At 41.8% G+C, this 24299-nt stretch overlaps 1 protein-coding gene across 1 annotated transcript in view; it reads right to left on the bottom strand.

Annotated features, from left to right (window-relative positions):
- LOC306841547 (phospholipid-transporting ATPase ABCA1) overlaps window positions 1-24299 on the bottom strand; it is a 173012-nt gene that overhangs the window by 11915 nt on the left and 136798 nt on the right. Inside the window, exons 42-49 of the mRNA XM_079371493.1 lie at window positions 23466-23595; window positions 22757-22877; window positions 17583-17645; window positions 16025-16131; window positions 13194-13335; window positions 12129-12263; window positions 9842-9945; window positions 8613-8705 (exon numbers count right to left, since the gene is read on the bottom strand). Of these exons, the coding sequence (XP_079227619.1) occupies window positions 8613-8705; window positions 9842-9945; window positions 12129-12263; window positions 13194-13335; window positions 16025-16131; window positions 17583-17645; window positions 22757-22877; window positions 23466-23595 (895 nt within the window). The remainder of the gene's footprint in view (window positions 1-8612; window positions 8706-9841; window positions 9946-12128; window positions 12264-13193; window positions 13336-16024; window positions 16132-17582; window positions 17646-22756; window positions 22878-23465; window positions 23596-24299) is intronic.

Genomic DNA, 24299 nt, shown 5'->3' with positions numbered 1-24299 from the left:
GCTATCCTTCTGCATCAAGCCCACTGTAAAGGGAGGATCTGAGGATTCTGCTTGCAACTCTGATCTCCTCAGGGGGTGTACACTGCGGGCGATCAAAAGCATCCCCCATGAAACTCTGAGACATATTATGTAGTACACACCATGTTGATAGTACAGCTACGAGTGCCCCTAAAGTATCAGCATGTTAGTGCTTAATTAAGCAACTGCCCTTTAACGGCCCTTCAACCGTTTCAAATTACACTACACACTGACCTGCTCAGCCTCGCTGAGAAATTCGGTTTCATTTTGCAGGGAGTTTATGGTGTACATACGACTTCATTATCTTAAAGTGCAAAGGAAAAGCAGGGTTATAGTTATGATCAGGAACAAGGACTTTGGTATAAGAGCAGAACAATAATTTCACCATCTGAGAACTCCAATACATTTGGTATAGACTCTTGAGCATATTTTTGTACCATGTTATTATTTGGACTATTCATTTGTGTTCAATAAAGCATTACATGATCATTATTGACAGGGTTTTACAGTAGGTTCTTAATTAAAAGAACAGTGTATACTGTAGGAAATAGTTTGGTGTGTTTTGGCGTTTGTGTTTAGGGCTCTAAGCGCAACTGCACTGTAATAAAACACAATGGTATTAACCCCTATCGTTCATCAACACCATGCTGAGGGTGCAAAGTGGACAATGACCTTGTAAGAATACAAAGAACCATGTCAACTGACAACATGCAGTATAATATGACTGTCTTCAACTGTTACCATGATGTTTATAGTGCGTGGCTAAATGGCTGCATTGGTGAGGGTGATTAAAGAGACATTTGTAAGGTTAAAAAACTGCTAAATCTAACTAAACGATCGATCAGGACAGAGACAACTTTTTTATTTGGAAGATGGATTTATATATTTATTTGTATGCAAACCTGAGACATATGTTGGGTTACATGACTCTGCACCAGGTAAAGCTGCTCATCGTGAGAAAATGATGATAACGATAAAGCCATGTCATGTCGCGGGGGGGGGGGGGGGGGGGGGGGGGGGTCGTCTCTGGTAGTAAGACATGATGTAAAAGGATGCTGAAAGCCACTCTGTAATGTCAACAACATATCCAAGATAGCAGATAAATTAACACTAATGATACAATGACCATTGTTGTCTTAATATCGATGCTTAGTGGAGTTTTACGTTTTCTGAGTATTAATACAAAAAGGATGCTCGCATGCAGAGAAAAGTATGAGGAAGCCTCATTACGCGAACAATAATCCCACTGGTTGCACAGCGATTGCAGGACCGAAATCTCATCAGCCTGTCGACTCACTCAAGTTGAATTTTCCAGAATACTTGCTGCTGCAAACACACCAAATTTCTTTAAAATAAAGTGAGGGCTGGGGAGGAAACTGAAAGTCAAATTGAAGTCAGTGAATGTGTTGGCTGTTTTCATTCACAAGTTCAGCTCAGCCTGGGAAATTTAGGGAGTGCCTCAGGAGTTTGCACATGTGCCACTTGCATCCATGTGCCAAGCACAAGCACCCATTGTCGAAAGCCATGACATTTTTTGACGTTTTGACATTATTTTATATCCATTGTTAAATGGATATAAAAAATTCCTTGTATGTGTAATTGTACATGATACTTCTTTGGTAATAAAACCCGATTCTGAAGCACTAGACTCTGCAGTCTGTAATCAGACACCACCAGAACAATATCACAGCTTTCTCAAAGCATCAAGCTTCATCATCATCCAATCAAGAGTACAACCATAATCTCTTTGTGTTTTTTTCTGGCTGCCAGCTCAGGAAATGCGCCTTATCCAAACACTGCCAAGCTGAGCCAAGATGCAAAAGCATTTCTGCAGATATCCACTAAGGCCAGGATGCACTGTGATGTAAGGGCTCGGCAAAATGGTTTGGGGCGACTGTGCGTAATGAAATGCTGCTTGTCAGTGACAGTTAAAGGGCTTATCAATTAGCTTTTCATTCTCTTCCCCCTGCCTACCTTACTTTTATTTCCTTCCTTTCTGCAGCTACGCAGGGGCTTCAGGCAGCACTTTGGGAGAAATATATTTCTTTCATATTCATCATTTTAACTTTTGCCTCTGTATTCACAGCAAAACAAGTTCTTTCATCTTTGATGCACTGTCTTGCCTCTCCTCAAATAAACTCTGACTGTGGAGGGAAATGTTGTTTGGATAAGCCAGAACAAGGCCTGCTGAACACTGGAAGTTTATCACAAAAGCATGTATCTTAGTTATAACAATTAATTATCTTTTGACTGGTGACTTGTGATAAGAAAGCTAACACAGAGATTCGGAAAAAGTTGGGGTTCAGCTAAGAGAAAAAAAAAAAGAATGGATATTGTTTAAGTCACAACTGGCCCACATTGTCACAACTAATCCTTTCATAATATTTTACAAGGGAGATGATACGGCAGCTCAACTCAGCATGGCGGGGACACTGTAAAGCCTGCGCTGCAGTTCTCTCTTCTTCATTTTCATTATTCCACCTCAATCCGCTCCTCCGCCCAGATCTGCTGAAAAGTCGTTCTTCCATGTAATTTAAAACAAACAACAGCCAGACACAGATAAGGGCATGACAGGCAGAAAATAATTCTGCTGCCTTCCTTCATCTGAGGGAGTCTAGAAAGGTCACCCCTCACCACTGCCAAACCTTGTATTTGGGTTTGCAGGGGGGGAGGGCAGGCGTGGGGCAAGAGGTCACAGAGTAGCTTGTGTGTTCTGACGCTTTGATCAGGTGGGAACTCATCCAAAATACATCTTTAGTACCTGGAGAGGGAGCTCGAGGCAGTTTGAGGATGAGGGAGGAATGGGGTAGAAGGATATAATATGATCTTGACACATTCCCAAAAAAAGAGACAGTATTGCAATGAAATGGAACTATAGGACTATGAGCGAACAAATAATGCATTGTAAAAATAAATTTCATCTTTTTAAAATAATTTCAAAAAGATTCTAACTGGTCGTCCTCTTCTTGCCTGAATCTTTCTTGCACATTTTTTCAGTCTTGCTCATTGGTGGTCTTGCTCATTTTAAAAGGTTGACAAACCAACAATAAAATGTTCAACAGCAGTCTCTTTTGTGGCATCATTTTCTTTTTTAAGCTCGAACTGTTCTCGTCTGGCTTTACAGTCTTGCAAACACTTGCTGCCCATAGTTTAAGTTAACAATATAATGTATCTTAAACTGTCTGATCCGTCTCACATTGTTGATTGATACAACGTGCTGGATGTAATTTCTATGTGCTTAGGTCTATGTGTAACGTGTTCCTCATATTTTTCTCCCTCGGGGACTCAAAAGCAGACTTTGACGATGAGAGTCTAAGAATGAAAGTTGGTGGGATAACATGAAACAATTGGAGAGAGTGTGCCATCCCTGTGATTTGTCAAAAGAATCAAAACAGGGACCAGATAACAAAAACATTGCCCCTAACTTTAACACATAGGGAAAACGACCATTATGTTTTCATTAATGGGCAATGAATGCAAAAACACTAGATAATGGTGGGCATGTGCATGTTAACAAGTAACAAGGTAATATTTTCTTTGCAAGTCACACTGAAGAGGAAAAGGTGCTTTAAAGCTGTCACAATTTTGGCCTTGTTGTACTGACAAGAATAAGAAGTGCTAATGTGAAGACTTTGTCAATCTTGACATTGGAAGTAGCATTTTGATGTACAGATTGTAACAAAGCCATGAAATGCAGTTGCACGCATCTAAAGAGATGAATGGAAATGATTACCTTGAAGCAAAGATATATAATGTACAAAAAAAAGAAAAACAGCTTCATCTGTCCTCAATGCCAGTTTTGATTGAGCAGTACTGACAGTTCGCCTCCATCTAAAGACATATTTACAAGATGTTTGCATGCAATATTGCGTTTCAAAAGTAATCTGGCACGAAGGCCATCATCTGGCCTTTAAAAGTTATTACTGCAGGATTTTCAAACATGCAGAGTTCAAGCCAGACGTAATAAAAAACATCCTGAGCTATGTCGCAAATTCTGTAGACCTTGAGGGGGTCAAATATAGATGCAAATACTCGCCTTGAGAATAAGCTGTGATGACTAATATCTGCACAGGAACCACAATCCACAATAAATGATGACTGTACACCTTTGAGTGCACGAGGCTCTCACATGGGTATAGAGCATGTACAGCACACTGCCTGTGTGTCAGTGCTCTGGCAGTCTTAATTACGCCTACGTTGATGTGCATTGTAAACCGTAAGAGTATTATTTTGCCATCAATCTCTGTTGGCCACATGCACTTAAAAGTCATAAACTATTCAGTTAACAGCCCACCTGCAGAGCTGACGTGGACTGAGTGGGACACAGTTTATTAGACTTCTCAACATCAACTTCAGGAGATTGATCCAAACTTTTAGAAACCACTCTTGTAAAAACTCTTCAATGCATTACCTTAATGCATTAAAGGCACTTTAGCCCCTACTTTTATATCATGACGTGCTTTAAGCAAGGAGAAAATGAGAGCACGGGCTGTGGTGTGTACTTACTGTGGGTATGAAGAAGGGATATGAATGATATCAATCAGAGAAATATCCTGCATCAGCTAGAGGGTGTCCTTCCTCACTGACAAGATTATAGGGGAGCTTTGAAGCTGTTTTTATTGGTTCCTCCACTTCATTTGGGTTTACTTAACACCTGGGAGCTTTCATACCAGCGCTCTGCTGTGCTAAAGCACTATTTACAGCCTCTTGCACTTTTTTTTTTTATACTTATTTATTTCCCCCCTACCTCGTCAGCCTTTCCTATATTCCTAGTCGTGTGATTGATTTGATGGTCTGCGGTTCAGGACAGGTAAGGAGGATGTTTTTAACGGCCACCGTGGAACATAATGAAGGGGCTTCTTACAATGGCTGCCCTGCTGTTTGGAATCAGCTGTCTAAATCAAATCTTGAGCCCCTCTCTCACATGCTGACCACCTCTTGGGCAGTTTAAACGAGCTATTTTGGCTCATTTGGGGTTTGATTGATAGACTGAGGCGGGGTTGTTAGAGCAGCAGAGGGGCATCTTGGTGATAAAGACAGGGTCATCACTGAACTAAAGGGGGCAGCACTAACAAGCAATTGGATGGCTGCGTTGGAAGCCTGGCCACCTGAGAGTAGCAGAAGGAGGAATAAATAAGGGTAATATTTAGAGAGGGTTATAAACGAGGAGAGGCGATTGGAGGGGGAGTGAGGGGCTGGGGATGTCTGAGGGTGAGCAATAGGGGGTCAAAATGTGAGAGCTGCCCCTGTGGTGAGAACCTACACTCCTTTCAGTGGCTTGTGATGAGAAAAAGATGGAGAATATGGGATGTGGGGGAAGGGGGAGAGAGGAGACACCCAGAGCTTTGCAGGTCACGCGCTCACGCCGTGTGACAACGGCGTACACCACCTGCCTCTATCACCAACGCCTGCCCCCATTCTATTCCCAACCCCTGCTGTCTGATGGAACTCTTCCCATTTGCAAACCGACAACAGCTTGTGCATTTGTGAAAATCAGCCCACATTATGGACTAGGATGTGGAGGCGAGCGTAAAAATATGTGGCCTCTGTGCTTCGCGCTGCAAAGCTGGATTGATGAGGCTCAACCTAAATGATGCAGGATCACATGCTAAACCGGGATCGGTGGGGGACAAACATGTGGTGGGATAGTGACGAGAAAAGAAAACAGAGAAGACAGTCCTTAATTGCCTTTTCAGTCATTAACAGGGTCCCACACCTCATGAAACATTAATTACACAGAGCGCTGCGAAGATAGGGATGCTTAATTAGAAATTATTCACCGCGTGGCGAGGACTGAGTGGTAGCATTTCAGCAGTGTATAAATTGAACGTGTGAGATCTAAAATAAGAAAAAAAAATCTGTGTCATCATCATGCTTATCTGACTTCTTCTCACTTGTCTGTCTTGTGAAGTGAGATTCCCTTTTACCTGATAGTACATTGAGTGAAGTGGGACATGTGTTAACCCTCCGTTCTCCTCCTCCTCTTTAGTGCTTCGTCCCCACCCCTGCCCTCTCTCCAACATCTCTTACCTATCCTACACCTCCTGTGAGGTTCATAAATTATTTACACCACTCTACTCGTCCCCCTACAGACAGGATGTAATTGACACAGAGGATCTGTCAATTACCCTAACATCTGGGAGGGACTGATTGCTACATCACTCTAGCCCTACTCCTCTCAACTCTCCCTCAGTCTCCCCCCTTTTTTGGTGCTCTATCTACAAAGAGACAGTAGCCAATGACATGACATGAACACTCTTGATGTGAAATACCCTTGACACGGTTGCCCCCTCAATGCTGCTCCCTAATTCCAGTACAACTTTAAAAATAGTCTGCTCCACCCCTTGTCCCAGGTGTATTGATCTTTCTCTCCCAACGATTCGCACCACATATTCCTGTCAAGTGTGTGTGGCTCTCATGTGCCGGTGGAACGTCCTTTCTCTCAGAAGAACACACAAAAGAGTGGTAATAAAAATCAGCAGACAGTACCTAAGGTAATGGATGGGCCTAAATGTTACATGCGGAGCTCGGGGCGCGAGTGCTGGCCTAGGGAAATGTCAAATGAATACCAGAGAGCAGATCCAAGTACTTATATGTGATGGTAGTGTAACACAACACATAAAGCATGTACAAAGACTGTCACAGCTTCACATAAACACAGGGATAGTGAAAGGAGATTTAGGGATTTATTGCTTTGTAGAGAAACAAATTTGAGCTTGAGATAATGGTGAAAGACCCTTGACACTAATATGACACCCACAGACCTTACTTCATTTACATATGCCTGATATAAGGATTGCTGAATGTAAAATCAATGCAATCATGTTTCTAAACTAAAGAAACATATTATACAAAGAAGACTATGTGGGAATGAGAATGTGGGAATGACATTGAAGGAACATAAAGAGACATGTCAGAGTAAACAGTAACTTGTCTTCCTTTAAACTGTTTTAATGATATCCCATTATGTGACTATATCCATTTCTTGTTCAAATTTTTTTTATTAATGACAGTCTAGCCATTCCTGTTGTAGTTCTTTATGCTAAGCTAAGCTAATTATTTTCACCCATCAGCCTACTAAAAAGAGCTCTCATAATATTTCACAATTGGAGGTCGATGCTCTCAGAGAAGCACAAAAGACATGCAACAACAACAAAAATCAGTGGATACCATCTTCAAGTCAGGAACCAAAGAAAATTCTGGCCCACACAAATCATTTAAGGAATATTTACTAAAAGGTGAAAAGGACTAACATTCAAAGCACTGTGTTTTCCTCAAAGTATAGATTTTAAAAAGCTCAATGCACTCCTGCTTACAGTGAATCATTCCTCACTGGTTACTGAAAGTGGACGGAAAGCAGAGAGTATACTGTAACTGTGGTAGCACTCATGTGTAGCCCAATCACATCCCATCCCAAACGTGATCATATTTACAATATCTGCACACTATTTATAGGATGACAGCAATTTCTCCTATAAGATCCTATAAACACATTCTAGTATAGCTTTTGATTCCGGTCTTGAAAAAGGTATTCACTTCTCATATTTAGTTTGATAACACTCGGGATTCTACACTAAACATTAAGCAACTGCAAGCTAATAGTTAGCTGAGAAGAGCTTTGAAACTGAAAATGAAGCGAAGCAGCTACAGCCTGGCTATATGTCCAAAGATAAAAATTTCAACTGTGTGTATAACTATATATAACTGTGTGAGTAAGGTATGCATCTGACCCCTGGAAAATGTAAACTACAGTGTTTAAGTACTCCCATAGTGCTTTCACACTTCTGAACTTTTCGAGGTGAGCTGCAAGTGTGTATGTGAACAGCCACATTATTCACTACATCATTATCCAGAGTTTCTTCTGCTCGCCCTCAGGAATTTGTCATCAGACAGTTATAATGAGAACACAGCAGGATATACAGTAATCAGGAGAAATCACCTCGAGTGAGTGGGTAGGGGGTGTGGGGGCGTCTAATCCCTGGGACAGGTGCACGACCAAAGACTACAAATTCATTACACACACACACGCACGCGCGCACACACAGAGTTCTTTTTGTGACACGTATTACTAGAGGACACCCCCGGCTCCCTTTCCTGTCTCACCTATAAAGTCTCCTGCAGTTAGGTGCATATGTGAACATCTAGATCAGGAGCTTGAGCAGTCCTCCTGATAGTCTCTAGAATCGTATAAGAGTACATCGATGGAAACGACTCTATAATAACACTGATGACGGTGGTTTTGTGTATGCTAGGTCCCACTGGTAGGGCTGTGGTGTCCATCTGTGTGCATCTCCGAAGAGTCCTTCTGAGCTGCAACAATAAATTATAAAGGTCTAGATTTCCCTTTTATTCTTGAAAAACTATAACCTTCTGAAACTTCATTAAAACTAAATCATCTTTTTATTCATGATTTGGTCTTCTGATTATTTATATAGAGAGTATACCCTCTATATAAATAACATATTTATATATAAATAACTAAGCACTTCAGTGGGAGCTAGGGAGTTCTTTCATCTCAATTCAAGGAGCTTCAAAGATGTTCTTTGTTGTAAACTTGGTTTAATGCACTTGATGGTAAAAAGAAAGACACTCACCTGTTCTTCAGATGCTGAATGCTTCCAAAACACTTAAAGCGTCCGTTCACCATGATGGCCATGCGTGTGCACAGTGCCTCACACTCCTCCATGCTATTGAAAGAAAAGGGAAAGAAAGAAGGAGCAGGTATAAAAACGAGATGCTTTGGTCTATTTGGTCTAATTCAGGTACATTTTGATATTTGTCCTCCCCAATTATGCAAATGTTCAAGTCAAGCAAAAACAGTTTTTCGTAATAAAGTTATTTCCTGAGACCTTGTCTTGTCGTTTACAGTTAAAGTTTGGTTTAGAGAATTTTTGAGATGTCTACTTTGACACATTAAAAGGACGACAAATTTTGTAATTAGAGGGGGAGGAAGGGACCATCTGTAGCTCTTATCATCTCATTTTTTCTCCTTTCGGTGCAGGCCTGTAGCAAGAGTCATTTGTAGTTGAGGCGAAACCTGTGAAGCCTTTCTGAAAAATGGTGCAATTAGGATTATGACTTTGTAAAACCTGGTGAATCGGCCACTTAACAAAACACAACCACCTGGTCAGGCCATGGACGATTGGATGCAGTTCAGCCACATTGCCTGGGACAACAACAAATGCTTTTATTTCTCCATGAAGGCAACACATGTTATGAGAATAATCCACTCCAAATGAATGAGATTATTCAGGGGCACTGCCAGGAGCACAAATGATTGAAAAAAAAAATGCAATTTGAGAAGACATTTTTCTTGAAAAAAGTATGTGAATTTTTAAACGCTCTATAACAACTTGCTCCATCAAGTTTAATTTCACACAAAAATGTTGGCTTTGTTTGTTTTTCTTCTCACTTCAAACTATGTCTAGAACTAGCTAACACTACAGAAGAAAAAAGTTGGGAACTAGCTCTGCTTCAGGAAGTGTTGGATAATGAAAAGACTCCAGCGCTGTTATTGACAGTTTCCCTTTTCATGGAAGAAAATAAAAAGTGCCAGTGAGTCAATATGCCCTCACGCTTCATGAAAGCTTTACAGCAGCCTGATGTTTTTCTGGCAGCTGATATTAACTGCAGTGCAGGAAACAATACCTCCCAAATAAAGTGCAAGCCCAATCATTTATAATTACAATACTTAACGCGCATGTTCATTTTATGGACAATTTGGCTGATGTGCTTTCTCAGCTGAAGTGTCTAAATATTTGGACTTGATCTTAGCGAGTGAATCTGTCAGAGGAAATGAATAGGTAAAGGCTGTTTGTTGCACCTGTGTGATGTGAGAACAACTGAGCGTCCCTCTTTGATGATACTCAGGATGCAGTCCCAAAGGAAGCGCCGGGCTTTGGGGTCCATCCCAGTAGTGGGCTCATCCTGAAATAAATACAGGTGCTTTAAAAGAGTTCCCATTATATTCCTACTCACCTCACCTGGGCTTTTTAAAGGGAAACAGATACGGGCAAAGAACACAAACAAACTGTTGCAAAAATGTGCTTTCATTAGAGGATTTTGAGCTGAACCACTCTGAATGTTGTCAGTCAAATTTTACTAATTAAAAGGAAACTTTTTCTTGATTTATTTTTCATGTAGCTACACATCAAACAACCATATCAACGCATGTGTTTTACCTGTTTATCATGTTTATTAAGTATTGTCTTCAGCACTTGAGTACCTGTCTAGCCAACATTCAATCATTTACAGAAAGCCTGAGTGTTATAAAGCCACATAAATGATTTTCTCTCTACATACCATGTAACCAGACCACAGATTATAGTCGTGATCTGAAGGTATTCAGCTAGTATCACAGCTGCAAAAGCCCCAAAACGAAGTATCCCTGACTTTTCCTCCTTTCACACTGGTTTAATCCATGTTAATCATTTGATCTGTTTGTTTTGAAGAACCTCACCATGAAATCCTTGGAAACATTATAAAAAAGGAGGAATGCTAATCTGTAACAAAGCTTCGAAAAAAACCTAGCACCAGCTCAGCTCATTTCTGTGCTGACTGATAAACATTAAACTGCTTCAATGATTGTTCATAAGAGTTTTAATAAATCAGCTCTGTGTTCTTTTTGAAAAGACTTTTACCTGTTGGAAAAGTCTTTGTGACTGATTAAATCTGCTCCGTGCACAACCACGGGGCAACAAAAATAAAGGACACAGATTTAACACACGTGTTGATGCAACACATGAGTGATCGAGAGACAGGCATGTCAGGTAAAAATAAGAGATTTATAAAACTCAAACAGACACGGGTTAAGTCTGGGTAAATTCTGTGTATAAACATTTCTACATAACGCAGACACATACTGTAGCATTCTCCAAAACAGCACAACACACACTTGGTCTCAGTGACCTGCTGTTTCTTTTCCTCGGGGCTATTCTGTCCATGCATGATTAGAGAGTGACAGTACTCGGTCCACTGGCTGGTTTCGTTCCAGGCCTGTTTCCCCCTTGCTTGCAGAGTCTTACAAATCCCAAGGGCTATTTCCATCACCGTGCCCAATGTGTCCCTGTGCAGACCCTATGTGGCACTGCCTCAAGGCTGCCTGAGCTCCCCAGGCTAGTACACAATACTGAAACTGACACAAACACTGACAACACATCATCCCACTGCCTCGAAGTAAGTGCTAGCCTGGCTAAGGCAAGTAAATAAAGAGATTTGGAACATGTTAGCTCGGTGGGCTCCTCACTGATCCAATAAACAGAAAGCTTATTCTGTAAATGTAATTTATTATGGATTATCATTACCTGGCTGATTAGTCATTAAAATGAATTAGCAACATAATCTGACTGATGGCTTCAAATCATGCAAAGCAATGCATTTATTATAGCTAATTCAATTGCATAAACTGAAATGTAAATGTGTCTATAGAAGCCAATATGTCTCTATGTCTTTATTAGGCCATGTGATGTGGTGGGTGGGATATGGAGAGATTTGCACTTATCTGAATGGACAGGTATACTTTGTTTGGCCCCTGTTCAGGAGCCTCAAAGTCCAATTAACGGTGAATGAAGTTTGTCCCTCGCGGTAAAAGGGACATGAATTCCTAATGCATATTAAAGCAGCTGAACTGAAAGAATGAGACGCAGCGTATTCTGAGTCATACCTTCATTAATCTTCCATCAGAGAGAAAATGCATTTGCGCTCAGGTTTAAGTCCTGATGAATAGGTTTTTAATGCGTGCAAACACAGATCTGTGTGCTCTAGGTTCTTCTAAAGGAATTGGTCCTTCCTGGACAAAAATGAACTGGAGTATGACCAGCGAGGGACGAGAGACAAAACCCCTTCTTATCTACGACTAATCCATTGGGAAGTATCACGAGATTGATCGCGGACATGTAGTCCTCTTCTATTTTAAATGAAAAGGAACCCAAATTCCTATGTGTTATCATCGTCTCACTACAGTCAAGACTCAGTGTGCCTGTAAACAACTGTAGTCCAAACATCTGCTCAGCATCAATATTGATCTAAAGCATTACACACTTAAGGCTTAATAAAACAGCAGCGCATCACATTGCCACAATGTACAACAGAGCTGTAAAGATGGAGCTTACCAGGAAAATCACTGAGGGACATCCGATCAGAGCGATCGCTGTTGAAAGTTTGCGTTTGTTCCCGCCGCTGTACGTTCCAGCTGACTTGTTGGAGTATTTGACAAGTCCCAGTTTCTGGATCCCCCATTCGGCAACCTGTTGAAGGACGATATCAAAGTGACCAAACCATTCATGGCATCAAGAGAAGTGTTCAAATAAGCAGTCATCACACTCTTCATGATGGACGATATTTTGGCTTGGATCTGTAATGTATTTGTGCTCTGTGGTTTTCAAGGACGAGACATGACAGCTGGCCTCACTGTAAGACCCTAATGACTAACTGCCGAAGTACTTCACCATTCTCCTTGTTTTCATAAACAACGTGTGTGTCACAATTTAGTGCAAAATATCACCACAATCGTAAATGACATGTTGAGGGGTCACAATAGAGGATATTATGTTTGAAAATACAGCATATGTACGGTCACATCAGGTCAGTGTGGGTTAAAAAAAAAAAAAAAAGCCACATCACAATGGGCTACAGGAAAATGAAGTTATGCTTGCAGCACAGTGCTGAGTCCCCATACACTGGAGCTAAGAGATCAAAGTCCTGGCACCAGGTCTGAGGGCCTATGGTCCCCACCATCCCCTCGTCCTCTTTTGATCTCACTGTTGGGAGGAGAGGGAGGTGCAAGAGGAGGGCAGGGAGGCCGCACAGGACCAGCCACACCACTGGGCATGGTGAATAATGTAGTGCCACAGCCCACAGCTGCTGCTTTTTCTACCACCGACCATTTTCTATTATGTATGGCTTTGAAAATCGAGGTTATCTATCACTACGACGTGATATTCAGCTCGCCTTATACATGCATTCTAGTTGAATAGCGTATTGGTGGTGAAAATAGAATGGATCACTATCAGATGGGACACACACTGTTCTTGCAATACTGTGAATATCAAATGGAAAAAAAAATAAAAAATTGGCTGGATATAAAAATTTTACAGCAGCTATCCATTGTGCATTCTAACAAGTGACCCTTTCTTTGTTGCACGAGGACAAAAAGTATGAATGGATGCGGTGGTTACCATGGTGACGTCCTTCTCCGGTACCCCTCGTAACCTGGCGTAAAACTCGAGGTGCTCTTTCCCAGTCAGCAGCTCATCAATGGCATCAAACTGGGGACAATAGCCCAAGTTCTGGTGCACGTCTCTCATGTCCGTTCGTATGCTAGAAAAGAGAAGGAAAAAAAGAAAAAAAAAATAGATTTTCAGATGGACGTCATTTGTTTCAGACGCAGAGGTGAAAATGTTGTGTTCATTTCCATCAAAGGCAGATAATATCAAATGTACAATGAGAACTGTTTGAAGGCCATAAAGCAGATACTTGTGTTGCAAAATGCTTTTCAAAGGGATCTGAGTTCAACATTGATTTACTTCGAAGGTTGAATGAAGTATCGACACGATCTTCTCCTGATTAGAGAGAGAATATCAGAGCTGAAAGATGCAAAGGCCTGTGTCTCTTTTTGAGAGCTTGCCAAGCTAATAAAGAGCAGCAGAGTGGTTCATTTATCATTCTCTACTCATAGACTCGCGGAAGTGTCCCAAAAAACTCTTCCCCATTTAAACAAGAAAAAGGAAACAAGCAAACGACAGTTATAAAGGAAAAATCAGATGTACATACAGTGAGGAACATACAGTAAGTATTTGAACACCGTTCCACAGTTCCTCTGCTTGACTAGACCATGTGTCAGTTCATGATTTGACTTTTGACTTTGACTTTTTTATTTATTGTCCCCCGAGGGGAAATTCTTTTCCACATAGTGTACAGTAACCTTTAACCTTTCAAACACAGTAAACATTTGACTGTTTCATTCTCTTCAGGTAGAGACATTTAAATAAGTCCAACTATGTTACACACTTCAACTTTTCATTTTTATAGGATTTTTCATAAAAAAAAAAAAAGGATTCCATACATAAAGACAATACAATGACTGTATCCACTAATCCAGCTCTACTGTACTGCTACCTGACTGGCTAGAGCCACTGCTCAGTGATTGGCTGGTGTTCGCTGCCTCAAAAACAAGTTTGGTGCTGGGAGCTTTTTTTTCACGTAGCAATAAAGGTACTCTTAAAAAAAAAAAAAAAACAACAACAACAACAACACACTACTGCATGTTACGAGCAAACATACAGTCACGCTATTAGCTGCATGAATAAAGGCTGGAGGCTCAGAGGAGAGCCAACAGAAAAGAAGATGGTGGCTGCACTTTAAAAGCTAATTAACAGAACTAATTAGGCGAAATACTCAACTTACAAATGCGTTGAATACAAATAAAAAACCACAGTATTGGCCTTATTAGGAGTGGCTTTAATGAGGGTTTATGTACTGAGATATGTTAATTATTGAGGTTTAATGGTGCTGGTGGGCGGATTGGCCTTAATATTTTTGACGAGGCTTGTTTTCTTTAAGCTACATTAAGCTTATTGCCAGCTACGTTTGGCTTCATAGAAAATGTAGAAAGAAGACAATGTAATGGAAAGGCGGCCCGAGTTCGACTCCAGCCCGTGGCCTCCCTCCCGCATGATCCCCTCTCTCGCCCTCATTTCTGACCTTATCCACCGTCTCTCTCTGTCTCTGTGTCTCTCTGTGTCTCTCTCTCTCTCTAATAAAGGCAACAGGCCAAAAACACATCTTTAAAAAAAAGAAAAAGAGAAGACAATGTAATAAAGAATAGGGATGTGTCAACAACATCTGAAAAACCAATCGTGTTTAACTTGTCGAAGTAGCAGAGAGGCCTGATAAACACACACACACAGCATTTTAAAATCAGTTATGCAACTACATCTGAGGAGGTTGACTGATACTGTCAATTAGTTCTCAGTCGTTCACAACAAGAGCCTTCTGATAAACCACTGCTGGTTGTTAGCCGTGCAGCTACTGTAAGCTACAGCTTCGTGTTGTGAGCACTCAATCCCAGATAAGAGACGTTAATTGTCTGGAGATAACTTCTACTGAAGAGCTGCTGCTTCCTCTCTTCTGCCGATCATTTTTCTTGCCAATGCACAGAGACGATAATGAGCTAAACAAAACAAAAAAAAACACACAAAAAAAACCAGAAGAGTGGGTGTTCTCACATCTGCTTTTCTCTCTTTCTAGTTTTATTGTTTCCCCTAAAGGTCTCTCGGATCGCTCTTTCATCTCTTTTACTTGCATTAATCAACATTACCACTACTGTGTTACGCCTCACTCTCTTCAGCTCTCTTCTTCAGCTCTGTGTCGAACACAAAGTCAATTAGCTGATGTTTAAATAGACAGCAAATAGCATCCGCTGTGAAACCAACCACAGCTTTCACTCGACCAGGCTCAGTTGTGCTGCCTTGTACTTTGTTCCTAAAAATAAAGAAGGGAAAAGCATTCTCGCTCAGGTGCCTGAGTCTCTCCTTGTTGGTGTCAATGTATTTTTTTTTTTGGCATGTACAAAGATTTCCACTGACTGATTCTGTGAGGCAGAGACAAAAAAACAGAGCAAGGTACAGGGCTGAGGATGTGAAAAGGGAATGAGAAATGTGAAAGAGGCAGAAAGACAGCGAGAGCAGAGTCTCTAGCATTTCTGAGAATATCGCAGAGAGGAGACATGAGAAGAAGCAAAGTTGAAAAGGCAGAGACGGCAGAATGTATAAGAGATATCGAAACTACCTAGCCAAGAAAAAAAAACAAAAAAAAAACACGAAAAGCCTGAGAGTTCGCAGGATGGAGAAATAGAAAGCTGTGTTACAAAGAACAAGAGGAAGCGAGATAGAGAGTGAGCTATAAAAAAAACACAACAACCCCTCAGCTTGATCCCCATCTGAGCAGCCATGTTGGGTGGCTAATTATGACAAGTTACCTGGGGCTCTGGTGGGAGTTAGCGCCTCACCTGTATCCATTTAGGAAGGCCTCTCCACTGGAGACTGGGATGTCTCCTGTCAGCATCTTAAACGTGGTGGTTTTTCCAGCCCCGTTGATTCCTAGCAAGCCGAAACACTGAAAGAGACCAGAGGGGGAGCTCAGTTTGAAGAAGCTTTTATTGACAAAAAAACGGATAGGAGACATGATGCTTGACATTTAAAATAACATTTATGCATACGATAGAAAAAATTAAAATACAATCTATTAACCTCTTAGTTGAAGCGATTGTTTCAAATGTGTTCATTTTTGGGCAGCGATGTGCAAACACACTGAAGCGTGACTAGCTCAGTGCTGTAAATTAAAATAGATACATTTCTCTTCACAAACAAACACTAAATCAACATGGCAGGCACGCAGGAATAAACACTGTAAAAACAAAAAAGCCTTTCTTCCAGTGTGTAAATTTCGACAACAATCACCATCCTCTCTCTGCAGTGTCTCCCTGATGTTGCTGATTTATTTTTTATTTATTTATTTTTTCCCCACCTCCCTCCGGAGGGCATCTGCATCAGAAAGAGGAAGTCATCTCTGCAGAGCCCCGTGGTCATGTGACCCGCCTTAGGTGCTCCGGCTCTGGCATAAATATTTGATTTCTGTCATTCATTGATCCCTTGCTTGTTTGTGACCTGTGCTTGTGAATGCATAGAAGAGGGGCCGAGCCGGATGTAAATAATGCATGGAAATGCAGTGTGTGATCAGCGGAGCCCCCATGAATGACAATATATTTCGGTGGCATTTACATTGGGCTTTGAGTAAACAGCGGCAGGGAGGATGGATACCAACGGGAAGCCCGTGGAACACGGACGACTGTCAGCATTTGAGATTATGTTTAAATCAGGCTTTCAGAGGAGTGTGCGCGGGTGTATAGGTTTGAGCGGTGAGCATGGCTGCTTTACACGGAGAGTGCATCGCTTTTTTTTCACGAAGGTCCATTAGTCCAAAACTGTGTGAAAGTTTCCTCTGCTGTATCCAGCCAATTTGGTCTCCCACTGGTAATCCCTGCTTTAAACATCGTCGCTCTTCGCTTCACAGATTCTTCCACCAGTGTGCCTGTGTGTATATTCTCCACACACACACACACACACACACATACACGCTTGGCAGTAGCATAATGGCAGAAAACAAGCTCCGATAAGCAGATTAGTGTTCCTCCCAACGCCTTCTCTAAGCAGCCTTTGGAAGATACTTTGATTCCACTTGGAAAAAAAAGGAAGACACAGCCAAATCAAATCTTCGAGAAATAACTGTAAACTGCAAATCAAAAAACGAGAGAATCTCAGCAAATGTCCCCGCTTTTAAACATCAATATTTTGTAAATATTGTCATTAATATTCTAATATGAGTTTGATGTTCATAATGAAGCCAAGTTCTAGTTATCACAAACAACACAAGATGTTTTCTAATATTGGTGTTCCTGGTTCATTCTGAAAAGTATTCGACAGTAAGAAAGTCCTCTGCGAACAACGGAAGCAAACACACCGCAGGCTTGAAAAGGTTCTTGTGGGATGCAGGAACATTTGGCTCACCTCTGCGGCAGGTACGCCTACACATAGCCTGTCCACAGCAGGGGTGCTCTTCCGGGGGTACACCTGCAGAGAGCAGACGATAAAATGAATCAAGCAGCCAGCCGGAGAACGAGAGAAAAAGGAGAGCAAGGTTGGGGGGGGGGGAGCAAATAGCGAGGGAAAGATGGAAGAGAGAGGAGAGCTGGAAAAAATATGGAGCGCTCGACCAGAGCAGCAGGGAGGAGAAAAGATAGAAGAAGCAGGTGGGAAAAAATGAGAGGGAGAGAAAAAGTGAAATTTTTACAAGGAGGCATAATTTGCAACATTTAGAGCAGCCAGATGGGAGAAAGGTATAACACATACATTTGCACAGGGGGTAGAAGAGGCAGGAACTTTAGGATTTGGGGGTACAGTGATGGGATTCATGAGGAATTCTTTCCCCAGTTTGAGTGCCCCCTTAGTACCCTCAGTACAGAGTAAACCAGGTAGAAGTCCAGAAAAAGGGCTGAACACAAAGGACAGTGTTATGTTCGTTACAAAGCAGGTGACCCTCAGCAGGAAAGAGAGCTCCTCGGTTCAGATGGGCTTTGAGTTGAATTATATCAAAACGTTTGTAATGTGAACAAACGCGACACAGCTGTAGTCCTGGTCGCAGCCGCAGACGATTCCTGAATATGGCCCATGTCGTCCCCTACTCTCTCTCCTCCCAACATGTCCTGTCTCTCTTCAGCTGTCCTATCTAACAAAGACAAAAAAGACCCCCACACGTTTCTTCTTGTTAAAAAAAAAAAACTATTATAACCTCGGTCACGATTGGAAAAATGAGATGTGGTTCCAGACTGGAGGTCCAGAGCTGGATGGTAAAATAAGTTGAAGCAAGCAGAGACTGCAGGGTGGGTAATGGTAGACAACAATGCTGACCGACGTTTTTACATCTATTCTCAGCAACAACGCACAATTCCACCTGCCGTCATTTACAAGGCAGCTCTCACCCTCACACACACAAGGAGAACACTGGAATGATCTGGACAAAGAAGAAGTGCATCATTATGCAGTCCTACTGGACAGTTTATTGATTTTCACGTCATCAGGCTTGAAAAAGTTAAAGCTCCAGATAATGCCGAAAAGAGAACCCAATACGGATGTTGCTTGAGACTGTTAGTCTTTTTCTCAGGAGTTTTTTTTTTTTTTTTGGCAAATAGTTCTCATGTTCTCATTGTGAGTCAGTATCCTGCTAAGATCTTGTCGTGTCACTGGAAAATGAGAAGGTGGTTGTTGTTGTTGTTTCACATCTCTTTGCGGAATCCAAACGCTCCCCCGCTGAACAGATTGATCCATTCATATTTGCATTTAAGCTGTGTCGCCAGAGGTGGTAAAAAGACACCCACTTGAGGTGTTCCCGATTTGTTACTTTGCGAGTACAAAAAAATAAACACAAAAAAACACCCTATACAGAAAGTACAAATTCCACAAAATGAGGCGTTTAGCGATTGAGGCGTAACTCCACACCCGAGACTTTGTGAGAGTTTGATACGTTTTCTTTCAAAGTTGTTAAAAAGAAGTGTTGTCTTGCTCGAGCACGCAAGACACGACAAGGCCTTTGTTGTTGCTGCTGAGTGTGACAGTGAAGACACTCAGCATTCAAAATCAAGGACACTGCTGTGCCCCTTTGAGTTACGAAAAAGAGACTACTCTTGGCTGTATCTCTGTGTTTAAAAAGTTGAAAACATAGTTCGCCATGAATGCTTCAAGTGTTTTCTTTTGTGTGTGTGTGTGTGTGTGTGACTGTCAGGGTCTTAAACAGTGAACGATCATTAAAAAAAAGAAAAGTGACAGCAAAGATTCTCTGTGCGAAGGACACCGTTCCAGATCCTCCTCCATTAAAAACAGCCATCTATCCCCTCTGCATTCAGAGTGCTATCAGGCAAATGTAAATTTATAACTTCAAGCCTGACAAACAATGACATTGCATTTATTTCACAGTTGGCACATCAAAAGCTCGTGATAAAAGCAGGAGCTGCATAGATCCGCCATTCTCCGGTGCCATCTGGCAACAGCACCCACTACTTATCAACCTGGATTACACGTACTACTTTTTAGTGATATTTTGCAGCGCTAAAGCTACATCAAAGCAGGAGATACATGTAAGGAGGAAGGCAATTAAAGGATAATTCCCCTCTGACTGGAGCGCCACAGCAGCTGTCACGATAAGCAGGCCGACGTCTAATCAGATGAGACAGATCGGAGGATGTGATGGCGGCAGTTTTGCAAACCTAAAATATAGATTTGGATTGAAAAACAAAACAAGCTTTAAACTCTAAATACTACTGTACAGCTCTGGTAAACAATCTCCTTAAACAGTCACGCTGACATCCTTCTGTTGAAAAGTTCTTGCTAATATGTGGATCTGCTGATTTGTGTCCATCCATTCCACATATTCAAAGTATTTAGGTTATAAGGTGCTATGCGGAGGTACTTTCTCATAGTTAACTGTATGCACCTCGATACTGTATAAAAGCCTGGCCGTCACAGATTTTTCAGTGCTTAAATTAAAAAAAAAAAAAAAATCTTAACACGCCTAGTCTCCTAACTACTATTTCTTCACTTTTCTGCACTCTTGTAAAGCACTTCGAGCTGCGAATAAATGTGTCTAAAGGTGCTATACTGTACAAATAAAGTTTAATTGATTGAATGCTGAGGTGCTAACCCGACAGTATTTGCGGCTAGCTTAGCTGCAAGTCGAGATGTCACTCACTTGAGCTAGCTCCCCTAAAACCATCCCATTGATATCATATCAACGGAAAACCAGACATAGGAATCTAAAGTTTTTTATTTCCTGTTTAAGGTGATATTGATGACCATATAAAGTCTCAACTTCAACATACTACAAGTGTCAATAAACTGAAATCTGCAAGTAAGTGTAGCTTGAATCTAATCTTGAATGTGTATCTCATTTCTTTTTACAGATTAAGCAACATACACACTTATTTTGGTAGTCATGGTAGAACAGTTTACCTCACATCAGAAAAAAACCTGTCTCTCCTGAACCACTAAAACACACAGACAACATAATACCACATGAACATACTCAAAGTATTTCAAGACGCCATTCATCATTTATTAATGTGCTGCCACAAGGTTCACTTAAACTTTCTCTGTCAACTTATCGAGCGACTGGAAGGTGAAAGTGACAGCGCTGTGCCTGCAGAACGCTCACAGACAGACACACTTCCATTACAGTCTCCATCGATTACAGCGCAGATGCTAATGCTGCAGCTAAGTGGAGGCTAGCAGGTGGGTTGCATAGCAAAACTGCTGTTGTTTGGAGCAGCGGGAAAAGGAAGGGGAGGAGCAGGGATTTGACACATGATTGATGGCCTGTCGATCGCTTCAGAGGCACGCTCGGATTTATGACAGGGGCTCAGCCTGTGGCGCATGGCCACCGAAGCTGCGCTCGCTCATTGATCAATTTGTTATCTACACCCCCAAATGGATGGGGCACAGCTGTGGTGGGAGTCAATGCAGGAAGGATCCCGATGTCTTCTGCCGCTGCGCCGCTGTTTTTGTGCCGTGATGGGCCACTGTGTTTCATCTCAGAGAACACCAGGAAGGAGTGTTTGAATGATGACTGCTTGACAAAATTAAAGTTTTCAATGTTTTGACCTTTGCAGTAGAGGTTAATCGCTATCAAAGGCTAACAAACATACAGTATAAGAAGTTATCATGTAAGTTTTTCCTTAAAAAAAAAAAAACCTCTCCACCTCGCAGGTTGATTTGCCATACATTAACCACCCAGATGCTTTACTCTGCACTCGCTCGGTAATTACCCTGAGGAGTCAGGTGACGTCTGCGTCACAATGAGTGAAAGATTAAATGTAGTGAAACTGAGAAGCCGCAGGAGCAAAAGGAGCAAAGAAGGCTGGTGAGAAAGATGCAAAATCGTCCAGCTGTCGGCACCGAAGCTGCTGTGGCGACGCTTCCTGCTGCCGCAATGCCCGCAGGGAGCGAACATCTGCCGATGGATGGAGCGTTAATCTCTGCGGTGTCGAGGTACGCACCGATGCAGCATGCTCGACTTCACCTGCTGCAAGGAGGCAAGGTCAGAATCTGAAAGACTTTATTAATCCCTGGGGGAAAAGCCTAGACCTTTACACGCCCCAAAATCCCTTCACTATGAGAAAGCTTGATGCTCAATGCTTTCCCGACTACTTTGTCCACATGGTGCGCTTAATAATAATGACTGACTCGCTATCGGACGCAGGGCAAGAGCAAGAAGGATGTGGGTACAAGGCATGATCTGGAGGGGACAAAGTCACTACGCCTGGTGTGTTTTTTTTCCGAGCAGATGAAGCGCTTGGGCGGCAGCTTTTTGTTCATTTTTACCTGTGTCCGTACCCATGAATTTATATCATCTCTGATCTGGACTACTGAATGTTAAGTTGATGTAGAAGACTTAGGAAAAGAGGGAAAATACATTTGAAACATTCATGAAACATAGAGAATAAAAGTGAATTAACATGAAGCCCAGAAAAAAAACAAAGAAAGAAACAATTTAGAGGTGTTTAGCTGGTTGCATCTAAAATATATATTTTGTCTTCATTTCTGTATCTATATGTGCTTTCCTTACATTGAACATCAGTGAAGCCAATACACAGTGTATTGCAATGGGTTGCTTTGCTGCTCAAAGCATTCTGGGAAACTCAATAACTTGGACCCGGCTGGCGGTGACACTTTGAACAGCTTTTTACCCTCAACAGGTCATAATCAAGAATCATGAAATTAGAGGTTAAGTAAATAAACCTCATGGACTGCTGGTTGGGAGTTAGCAACGAGTGTCGGCGAGAAGTGTTCTGAAAGTGAGGCCGTGGGCGCTGCCAGCACAAACAACGACGTCAATGGACACATGTCCGCGATGTTAGTGTAGGTTGAGAGCTCACATGGAGAAAACAGATGGTACGAGAGAGAGAGCCACACATCTGCACAGACACCGCCTGCTGTGGACTTTGCTTAACACGATGGAAATCGACACGCAGAAGTATAGTTTCAAAAAAACCTTTAAGTCTTTCTGAGATGTATGTGGTACCAAAAAGAAAAAAAACCCAGCAACTTAAAATCATGAAAATACAACAAGCACAGAAAATAAAGGAAGAGGCTCACAAAGTCGGAGAAAGCATATCATGTAACAGACACAGCACCTTCGTGAGGTCACAGATCCGCAGAAGGTCATTCTGGGCCCGCCCATCATACACCCGCTCACGCTCCCGGGCTACATCGATATCCTCTTCCTCTTCGGGTAATGACTTTGCCGTAATGAGCCTGGCAATGAGAAGTCAACCACAGTTAACACAACACCCCTCATTAAAATTAACATGAACTCGCCTGACAAATTATCCCGGTCAGAGTTTAAGCACGGCAAAACTGTCGCTGCAATTTTCATAAACAGTAGAAGCTGCGGGCATTAGTAACCATAGCAACCAAGCTTTTAAAGCAAGTAAACACTGGAGCAAGGAAAGAAAATGGGTTAGTGTTGGTTGAAAAGATTTAAGATGCAACAGATGTTTTACATTCAACAAATATGAAGGACATTACGGAGTCAAACGGAGGAACTTCCAGGAAATGGACCAGAGCTAGAACAGCATGACCGAGCATTCCCATAGCTGTTTTTTTAACATTCATTTTTGGGGATTTTTCTGCCTTTATTGGAAAGATAAAACATTGGATAGAGTTTGAAATCAGGCAGGGAGCAAGAGTAGGGAATAACGTGCAGGAAAGCAACCACAGGCTGGATTGGAACCTGGCCTGCCCGCTTGTCCACCAGCAGCTCCATTAGTCATCCTTTTATTAGCACCTTCTTCTGACAGTAACGATAATATTAAACAAACAGGTGTTGACAGTCAGTTTTACCTGGGTTTGCAGAAGAACTTATACTGGATGAGGATTGTTAAGGTGAACATGACGACTCCTTGGATGGACATGGCACAAAGGTTCTTTCCCACCATGTCCCAGCTGAGTGGGTCCTCGAAACGGTCTTCTCCTGAAAAGAAAAAAGAAAAAAACTGTTCAAAAAAATCTGCTATTAAAAAAGTCAATACACGCAGAGAAAGGTAAGTAATTTAACACATCATTACTGTGTGTCACTTCCTGTTAATTTCAAGTCCTTATCTACGAGCTCAGACGACGATTTAGCAGAATCTTTGTCAAAACAAAAAGGAATTAGCAGATGTGTGCTCTCTTTCATTGAGAGCCAAACAAATCTTTGTCAAAAGTTTGAGTTTGAGTATTTGTCAGCACTTTGAAGTGTTTGGGAGACATAATCATTGGTAAGAGCAGGCAGTTAAGATGCCACTTAGCCTTAAAATGCAAAGTGTAAAAAAAAAGTGCTGTCACAAATGTTGTGAGAAAATCACTGGTGTCCTGTACTTTCTACGTAAAAGCCTGTCACGGCTAATAAACACATAAGCAAACTGGTGACAGCCCCACCACACTTTAATCATTGTCAATTCGACTCTCAGCTTCTACAACCCTTGAGCCTGAGGGGGCAGAGTTAGAACCCCTTCTAAAAAAAAAAAAAAGAAGAGCGCTTTCATTCTCATTCTCCGGTAAATAGCCCCTCTCCACACTCGCCCTTTTAGCTTGTGATTGCTTTTCTCTCCCTGCTCTCCGCCACCACTGCAAATGATTCCTCAAAACACTATTTCCTGCTTCATCTCTCCACGGGTAAGACTCCTCTTCCTCTTT

Source organism: Symphodus melops (assembly GCF_947650265.1).
Source record: "Symphodus melops genome assembly, chromosome: 20".
NCBI lineage: Eukaryota > Metazoa > Chordata > Actinopteri > Labriformes > Labridae > Symphodus > Symphodus melops.
This window is presented reverse-complemented; position numbering and strand designations above follow the sequence as displayed.